The 9,784-nt window shown below is 37.0% G+C and overlaps 1 protein-coding gene across 4 annotated transcripts; it reads right to left on the minus strand.

The window, feature by feature from the left end:
• LOC136687732 (CMRF35-like molecule 8) lies at positions 1-9,784 on the minus strand. Of its 4 annotated transcripts, none has more exons than XM_066662270.1 (12): positions 9,705-9,784; positions 8,800-8,892; positions 8,344-8,673; positions 7,503-7,811; positions 7,007-7,300; positions 6,376-6,696; positions 4,066-4,118; positions 3,870-3,996; positions 2,496-2,603; positions 2,197-2,237; positions 2,017-2,113; positions 1-1,447 (listed from the first exon to the last, which is right to left on the minus strand). In XM_066662270.1, exons 1-12 carry the CDS (start codon positions 9,745-9,747, stop codon positions 1,272-1,274), a joined length of 1,992 nt encoding a protein of 663 aa, XP_066518367.1. In that variant the 5' UTR covers positions 9,748-9,784; the 3' UTR covers positions 1-1,271. The 4 variants fall into 4 exon arrangements, with proteins under 4 accessions (XP_066518367.1, XP_066518366.1, XP_066518365.1 ...); XM_066662269.1 differs by lacking the exon at positions 9,705-9,784 and adding an exon at positions 9,450-9,575 and having other exon boundaries at positions 1-1,444; positions 8,800-9,078; XM_066662268.1 differs by lacking the exon at positions 9,705-9,784 and adding an exon at positions 9,450-9,575 and having other exon boundaries at positions 8,800-9,078.

Raw genomic sequence — 9,784 nt, forward strand, 5'->3', positions numbered from 1 at the left:
TTCAGGTTTTAATTTTAGGAGAATCACATATTAAACATAATAATTAACAATCAAATGAACAATAATCAGTTTCACCAACAAAAATATGAAAACAATATTTATAAAAATATTTTTTTATTTAAATAAGTGAAAACTGTCCATAGGTGTGAGTGTGTGAGTGTGTGTCGCCCTGTGAAGGACTGGCGCCCCCACCAGGGTGTGTTCCTGCCTTGCGCTCAGTGATTCCGGGTAGGCTCCGGACCTACTGTGACCCTGAATTGGATCAGCGGTTTCAGACGATGATGATGATAATGTTTTGCGCATATTACATTACATCCACTAAAACATCTATAAATTCCTGTGAGCAGAAAGAACGTTGCATCCTTGATTACACTTCAGAGATTCACTCAAAGATCAGGATTAATCTTAATCTAAATCTCCAAACCCCACCCCCTTTAAACTCTCTGTCTGAGGCACAGCCTGAGAATGTGGCTTTGCAGAAAATTACAGAGTAGTACTTATAGATAATATAAGGAAACCTCTACACAAACTAAATGAAATGTTATCTAATGTCCCTACAATGTATGTGTGTGTGTGTTTGACAGGCACATTTTTTGTTGCCATTTCCGCAACCAAACTCTGAGCAGTAAGGGTTCAGCTTTAAGAAATGAGACAGCTCCCTCTGTTGGCCTAAACATGTCAGTAAAACAGTGCAGTAGAAACAATAGATTGGAATTTCATTAAATTACCTTAAAAGATAATTTTTTTTTAAGTTTTAAGTTTGAGGGAATATTTAACTACAATTAGAACTGGAGCTAGAACTGTGTGAGACATAGGAACGTTCTGTTTATTTATTAGTTAATGTTGAAACCAGTGTTAATTTGATTGTAGTTAAAACTCAATTTAACTGTATCTAATACTAATGATTACCATGAAATTAGTTCTATAATATGAAAACTTACTAGACAAGTCTTTAAAGATCCATAGTGGATATTTAAATGCACTGCTGTACATCTGATTGCCCGTTGTACCTGTTTGTTTGTGTGGTTTTTTTGTGATGGTATGCAATGTGCTTTTACCAATCAACAGGTCATCACAGTCATGTTTATTACTTTATTTACAGATTTACCATGAACAGATTTAATTAATCTGAAAGTTATCAGATAAAACAAGATATCCTTCATGAGACAGCACACAGATTACTTTTAAAAAAGGTCTTTCTTTACTATGGATGGGTTCATGAAATTCCATGGGTGTACCTGAATCCATAATAAAGGGTTTTTAGCTGAAGTTTATTCCAGTCTTGGGTGGAGATTAACTGTGGCGTACTCAGTAAAGTCCTCATTAACGTAAGTGACAGTGCTATATGTTGGAGAACCTGGATTCCTATGGAAGCTCACAGAGGCGTAAACAGGGCACTCATTATTGGGCCGTCTTACAGTAGAGTACATGCTGGCTGCTGCTGCTGCTGCATAAAATTTGTAGATGCAAAAAAAAAAATAAATAAAAAAATAGAGGAACATGAGGGACAGTTACAATGATTCAGAGACACATGGAGGTACATACCCAGTGTGAAAATGTAGCCTGAATTCTGCACTTAACTCTAACCAAAACTAATACACCCATTTCTGTAACTCTTCTTCAGGTAAATAGGATTTAGTGAAACAGCGCCACTAGTGGACAGGAGCATGTGCGATGATTGTAAAGTAACAAGCAATTATAATAAATTTGCGTTTGATTTGGTCGAGATTGGAAACTACATTTTGAGAGGTCCAAACCAGAGAGGTCTAACTTAGACATTTTAAGAGGTCTAAGTTTGAAATCCTATGCATTCATCTCAATAAAGAAAATAAGAACAACATCCAGTAGATTTCTACTAGACGTTAATCACACAGGACCAGCTCTTCAGACCCAGACTACGCTTATGCCCAGATTATAAAACCTTTTCTATGGTGAATCACCACTGTCTCTTCAATTTAGTCCAAGACTTTATCCTTTCTGTATATAGTGGATAAAACACAGCATTATGAAAATTACCTCTGTTTCCCTGTGAGCTGTTAAAGTGTGATATATTATTCCTGTCTGACCCTGGATTCTGAACCTCCACATAGTCACGAGGGGCACCAGGAGAAACCTGAGAAGGAACAAGACTGAAAAGATCTGCACAACAAAAAAGCCTGATCACAAAAATGTACACAGAAACCACAAAGAACTCACTTCATAATGGTTTATCTCTGCCCTGGGTGAAGGGCTGGAAGCTGTGGAAGTGCATGTAAAAGTCAGATCACAGTCAGATATTATGCCGAGCTGTGTGTGAGTGAGAGAATCAGAGAGATGCACGTGTGCCTGCTCTGTGTTATTAATATGTTTCTTATGTATTTACAGTTGTTATTTACAACAGTTTGGATGCATTTTTGTGTGTGTGTGAGAGAGAGAGAAAGAGAGAGAGAGAGAGAGAAAGAAAGAGAGAGAGAGAGAGAGAGAGAGAGAGAGAGAGAGAGAGAGAAAGAGAAAACCTGGTGTTGAGAAAAGGTTCTTGTATCTCCGTCTGTAGAAGATTAGAAGTGATCCTCCAATCAGCAGCAGAATCACACACACAGAGATGGTGACAGACGAGCCAGAAGCTGGAAAAACACAGACCAGAAAAACAGGGTCTAAACCAGAATAGGCTCAAGTTAGCAACAGTAACTGAAAATGACACAACTTTTTTTTTAATTCATTAAAAACTCATGTAAAAATATTTAAAATGTTTAGGATTAGTTTAATTTGTTTTTATTTAAATTGCACAGAAATTAATTTATGGAACTGCTATGACACCATTGTTTAATGATTAATGAAACAAGCTGCCATTTTCTCCCATGATACTTCTTCATGTTATAAAACAGCCGAGATCCTGACACCTAGTGGCCTGGATGTATTAGAGAAGCCCATGAGGGCATTAATGTATTTGCTATATTTTATTAGTAAAATAATGATGGATTGCTCTTCTAAAGATGTATTAAAGTTTTAACATTAAACATCTATTAGTGGAAATCTGGGAAACTTTGCCCTATGAAGAGGAAGAGTGTCTGTTTAAGTGATTTCTCTGGGTTTGATTGAGGTCAGACATTAGGGCAGAGGTCAGACAGTCTGTTAGTTGTATTATTATTATTTTTTAAAGTTTTGGATGTGCAATATCAGCAAATATTGTTTTGTTTAAGAAGTAGGAAAGAAGAAGAAGAAAAATGTAGAAGAACTGATACTTATCATTAATTCCCTTTGGGGAAATTGAGACTCTGTATTAACCCACCCATGGCAGTGAAAACACACCACACACACATACAAAGCTATTGTTGCATAAATTAATGCACTATGAAGAGTGAGCACACCCACGTACACACACACACATATATTAATTGCAATATTTCTCCTACCACCACATAGTGAGATGACTTCCTGTGAGTTTTTTTTAAGAGATCAGTTTACACTCTCTCTCTGCCTGACCCTGAAGTAAACCTTAAGTAGAAGGGAGAACATATCACTGTTCTTCTGAAGTCCATGACGTTTTAGTGTTCTCCAGTCAACGCTGGCCGTTGCTTTGACTTGGTTATTGTGATGGACACATGTCCACTTTCTCTCTCTCTCTCTGTGACTGTTACTGTTTTGTTATGGAAAGTAGGCAAACAGTCTGCTGCCATTTCAGTCAGAGGCAGGGAAGGTTCTGTTGCTCGTGCCCGCTCGGTTAAACACTGTGAGGGACATATCTAAATTGGGAGTTTCATAACTGTAAAATGCTTCAAGCATAAATTTACCTCCTACAGAACAGAAACTACTTTGTGTAGAGAATACTATGTAAAAGAGAGCGGAGCTACTCCAGAATGATTCTGCTTTGACTGATATTTGTTTCTTACCTGCAGGTTGGACTTGTTGGAGAAAAATGGTTGTTTCTATTAAATCCGTGGTGGATGGGTGAATGGTTGACTGGTGAAAGCTTGGATGGTGAGTCTCCTCGTAGTCACCAGTGGTACTAGGAGAAACCTGAGGAAGAACAAGACTGAAAAGATCTGCAAAACAAAAGCCATTTCACACAGACACACCAGAACTCACAGAGAAGGACTCGTCATATTTTGTTATCTTCGTGGTATGTGAAGTTGTGGAGCCTGTAAAAGAGGAGATATATGTCACATGACCAAACAATGAAATAAACCAAAGAAACATGTTAAAATGTTAAAGAAGAAATTATTCATTCATTAGTTCATTGTTTGTAAGTGCTTGTCCAGTTCAGGGTGGTGATGGGTCTAGAGCCTACCCGGAATCACTGGGCGACAGGTGGGAACACACCCTGTAGGGGGCGCCAGTCCTTTACAGGGTGACAAATGCTCACACATTCACTCACACACATGGAAACTTTTGAGTCACCAATCCACATATCAACGTGTGTTTTGGACCGTGGGACAGGGCTCTCTGAGCGTGAGACACACATTTCAACAAGTTCACACACCACACATGGCATTTCTCGTGCTGAGACTTCGCCACACAGAAATGAATCCTACAAAAGAGTCAAAAGCAGATAACTCTGCGGTCCTACAGCTGTCTTGAATTAGTGACCTATCGGCCAATCAGGAATTACCACAAATATCGAACACCAAAGTACCATTCTCCACTGTCTAAACAGCCCTGTTCAGCGCGTGTTCCTTTAAATGATTATGTGCCACTTGCTGTTCACCCTGACCCCGAACGCACAGTGAAGAGTGAGGAGCAGAAGCTATGGTTTATAGCCGTTTTCCCTCAATTCTCGTTCTTCTCCATTCTTGTTTTGTCTGTTTTAGTGCCTTTATCCTCGTCATTGCATTCTCACATCAACAGGGTTCCAGAACTGTGATAGGACAGACTCAGTTGAGAGGGCAGGGAAATGCTAAAGTCTCTGCACTTGACGTCAGAAGCGGAGCAGAATCAAACTTTCTCTCTTTTTATTTAATTTTTTTTTTCAGGCAACTGGGTGATTTTGTTTCACATCGTGTTGGTGGGTAGACCCCAGACTAACAATATATCTGCTTTAAAGCCTGATCTAGACAGGGCAATGACAGGAGCCCATGAATTTGGACACATCTGAATGATTATTTCCTCAGGTTGTCTCTCACTTCTCTGTTTGACATGAATAACGTCAAGCCATGCTCTGCTAATCCTGTGCTAATTTTATTTGTCACTTTGCATGTGGTTGTTCTAATTTTAAACAATTTCTCTTTGTGAATGTTCTCTTACCATAGGGAAACAGCAACAGCCCAGGTCCTAGACCCAGGTTAAGAAAGACAAGAAAATGGACCACAATACAATTTGCTGAGCACCAGATACTATTAGGTGGGCACAACTAAGTATCAGCTACACAATTAACAGTACTGGGTGCTCACTTGATAGTGTAGAGTGATCACTTTTAGTATCATAGTGTCTATGTGCTGGGAATCAGATATTTTAATGTGAGCATAAGATAATAATAGATGAGCACAATATACTTACAGTTAGTATTTGGTGCCCACCTAATAGTAACCTATGCTCACATATTTGGCTTCATCTCCAAATAGACAGAGTTATTTGTGGTGGTGGATACCAGATACTACTAAGTGAGCACAAGATAGCGTTAATGCCTGGGAATCAAACAAATGCATATTGTGCTCACTTGTGATTGTCAGGTGCTAATTTGAGAGTATCTAGTGCTCACATTTAATAGCTGGTGCTCACTTGATAGTTTCTGGTTGCCACCTGGTAGTATCTGACATTCATCAACACACTTAATAGTATCTAAGTTGTGGGAACCAAATACTATTTGGTGAGCATAAATTACTATTACTATTAACTAGGCACAGGATATTGATATTTATATTAACTGGTGCTCACTTGTTAGTAACTGGTGCTTACATGACTGTGTCTAAATGCCTCCTTCTAGTATCTAGGGTTCACCACCACGTACACAGCAACTTCACCAGTGTTAAATCTACACTAATAGTGATAACTTAACACTGAGAGTGTTAAATTATTACACTAACAGTGTTGATTTAACACTGGTGAAGTTGCTGTGTATAGTAGCATTTATTTTGTGAGACAGAAATATTATTAGGTGAGCGCAAGTTATTATACCATGAGCAAAACCTACAAATAGTGTCTGGTACTCACTTGATGGTATCCTGTGCTCACTGGATAGTGTCACATTTGAGTATTTGGCCCTCACCACCATATGTAATAGTATCTAATTGATGAGAACCAAATTAATTTATGTGGGCAATATATACTAGCAGTACATGGCACACACCACCATACCTAATATTATTTGGTACTCCCCAAATACTATCTTGTGCTCACGTGATAGTATCTTGTGCTCTTGTGATTTCATTCTTATAAAGACACCTAATCCTCCTTTCCCACCTTCTTTGGTGATGACCTGTAGCCGAGTGGACAGATAATACATCAGTGTTTCTTCAGTCCTCACGCCACACCAGTATTTCCCAGCATCCTCAGGAGTCACGCCAGTGATAGTGACAGTAAAAACACTAGACATGATGTCATCATTCACTGAGACTCTCTCCGCTTTTCTAAGAGGTTGAGAATGAAGTGCCATTCGTTCAGTGAGACACTCATCCTCCTCTTCCTCATCTTTACAGAAATGCTTTGAACTCTGTCTGTATTTTGTCTCGTAAGGACATCTGACCTCTACAGTGTCACCTTCAGAACCAGTCACTGACTCGGCTGAAATCAAGGAGAAAGGGAGGATATAAGAGGCTGTGAAATTAGATGATGTAGGAATTCAATTATACTTTGAAGGTACTGATAATACATACTTGTAACCAGAAACTGAACTGGACTAGATTTTATAAAATAAATAATGAATTCATGAAGATGTTACACTAAATGAGTAAGCATTCATTTTTAAAGTCATTATACTGAGACCTAGTAGCCTGTATGTATCGAAAACCCTGGAGAATAACCTGCTTCTTTCAGGGGCAACAAACCTACTTAGTACTTGATTTTGTACTAAAACTAAATGAGATCCACTTACAGTGAAGACTGATTTGCACTTTTGTAGTCAGGGTCATGTAGCTGATATCCTTATCTCTGGTCTCTGCTCCACACCAGTAAACTCCAGTGTCACTGAGTGCAAGGCTGTTGATGGTCACTGTGAAGGCTCCTGTTTGATCGTGGTCAGATGTGAAGTGTTTTTGACAGATTTGTTTGTCTTTCTCTTTGCAGAAGAATTTTGAACTGGTTTTGAATATCAGTGGGTATGAACATGTGATCGTGATAGTTTCCCACATATGTCCAGACACTGAGATGGTCATAACATAAAAAGGATCTGGATGATACAAACAGACGTACAATGTTTTCAAAATTTACACATTTACACACACAGTGTTCTTACCACATGATCTGTTTGGCTGAGCAGCATTCGTTGTGGTGATTTACAATGATGTTACTCAACAATGTCAAATGAAAAGTTATATAACAATTAGATTTATGATGATTTATCTACTTAAAACTATTATAACATTCCTCACCTTGTATCAACTCCATTTTCACCTCTGTGTACTGCTCTGTAAACTGTGATACATCCACTCCACACCTGTATGTCCCCGTGGAGAGCTGTCTGAAGAAAACCATTAAGGACTCATCATTGGTGTCCTCATACAGAGAATATCCCTCCTTTCTTTCCCAGCTGTTTGGGACGGTAGTGTAAGTTTTCTCAGGACACTCCTCTTGCGATTCCTTACAGATGAACTTTTTATATTTTCCCTTACTAACGGGTTGGAACTTCATTGCGATGTTTCCCCAAACAAAACCCGCAACTGTGACTGAACCCACTTTTTCTGAAGATGAAAACAGATTTTGTCACAACAGTAAACTCTTAATAAAATGTTTATGAACCAATTTATTAGTTTTATACCATGTTTTAAAAAGTCTGTTTTTGCACTTAAGGATAAAATAGCAATTGCAATCAGTATATATGAGTCACTAATACTTTCAATAGACACCAGACTACGCATTTATGTCATCATTTGATATCTTTATGTATTTCATATTTTTAGATCAAATAAGCAGTTTACGTTTTGGAAATTTCAGTTTAGTTTCACTTAAGTCAGAAATTTGTAATTTTGACATATGAGAAATTTGAGAATTGTCAATTTTATGGCTTATTACTGAGAAATAATGTGATGACATTAGTTTTACATTTTACCTTGTTTTTTTTTTTTTTTTGTTTTTTTTGTAAGATTAAGGTAACTTACCTATATCTAAACATTCACATTTGTAGGACACTGTGATAGTTTGTAGCAGTATTTACTGAAAAAAGTAAAAAATATGAGGCAAAATTTAGCAATGTATGTAGAACATGGCACTTACCAGTAATGTGTAGGTTTACTGTTTTGATTGTAGAGCTGACCTTGATTGAATCTATGGTCTGAACTCCACAGAAATAAGTTCCCAAATCGTCATTGCTCACACCAGTGATGGTTACAGTAAAAATGTTTGAATGTGTATTATCCTCAATAGTAAATCTTTTCATTTGGTAATTTTTACCAGGAAGACAAGAAACAACCCCAACAATCAGGTGACCTTTCATTCTGTACAAATATTTATATTTTTCTTTGTGCTCTTCGGGATAATCACATTTAATAATAGCATTCCCATTCAGGAGTCCAGTCACGTCTATCGTATTCACACAACAAGCATCTGTCAATCGTAACACAGGTCATTAAATACAGGTTATTAAATATGTATATGCACACTGCAAAAATGGTGTGAAGTGAGATCTTAGAACTAGCCAATGTACAGAGATTGTTGAAAAATTTCACTCACCATACTTTATTATTAGCTTTACCTGCAGCTCCCCATCCCCGGATCCAATTTCATATATCCCACCATCCTGTGGTTTCAGCTCTCTCATCACCACTGTGTTTTTATACATTGAAAGCCTTTCTTCATAAATAATTTCATTTTCATTATAGGAATATTTTTTATTTTTGCAGCTACCTGACACTTTCTTACAAATATATATTTGTTCGTTCTGCTTTCTATCAATGTTTATAATGAGATTTCCTCTGAAGTAGCCAATCACATCAAAGCAGCTCACTAGACCTGTCAATCAAAATGAAATGTATGTAAGTTTGCTTTACATTACAAATATTACAAATTTATATAGCTCATATATTACAGCATTTGTAATTGTTAGTGTTTAATAAAACTATAAAAATAGTGATAATAATAAATGTAGGAAGGAGATAATATTTCTAATCTAAATAAAAAACTGTGAAATTTCAAAATAGGAATAAAAAAGAACAATCAAACTTAAATAATACAGTGTTAAAATGTTAGTGTTTTGAGGTGTTAAAACTATTATAAAAACCAAAGAATATAAAAAAACTTACAATGACAATTATTAACATTAAGAGTTTCTGAAAAATGCAATAAAAATAAATTCAAAACAGACCATATTGATTTAAACTGACCTGAAATTAGGCACAAGCTGAGGATGAAAATTTTCATTCTGAACTGAAGTTAAGTTCAACTGATGCTCTTCAAATCACTCTTGTTTATCTTAAAACAAAACAAAGCACTTTTCTTCTCTCTCTCACTGTCTTGTTCCTCTTTTCGACAGATGTTTTTCCTTAAATGACCCACCCACAATCAATCTACACTAACAATGAATAAACAGCCCCCTCTATTGGGTTAAACTGATTTAAAGAGCAGTCACTCATACTCACTCATTGAAGACTCAAACTGCTTTGTTATCCCTGAATGAAACATATTATGCTCCAGAGTGGGACCACATTGTTGTTTTATT

This window comes from Hoplias malabaricus, chromosome 2 (assembly GCF_029633855.1).
Source record: "Hoplias malabaricus isolate fHopMal1 chromosome 2, fHopMal1.hap1, whole genome shotgun sequence".
In the NCBI taxonomy this organism is placed as follows: Eukaryota; Metazoa; Chordata; class Actinopteri; order Characiformes; family Erythrinidae; genus Hoplias; species Hoplias malabaricus.

Excerpts from the sequence above, each read along its gene's own strand:
- LOC136687732 (XM_066662268.1), bottom strand. The coding sequence starts at position 9,486 with ATGAAAATTTTCATCCTCAGCTTGTGCCTAATTTCAG. Across the intron at positions 7,812-8,343 it reads AGTAAACCTACACATTACTG|AAAAAGTGGGTTCAGTCACA; the intron begins GTAAGTGCCATG and ends TTTCATCTTCAG. Across the intron at positions 4,119-6,375 it reads ACAGGTCATCACCAAAGAAG|GCTCCACAACTTCACATACC; the intron begins GTGGGAAAGGAG and ends CCTCTTTTACAG.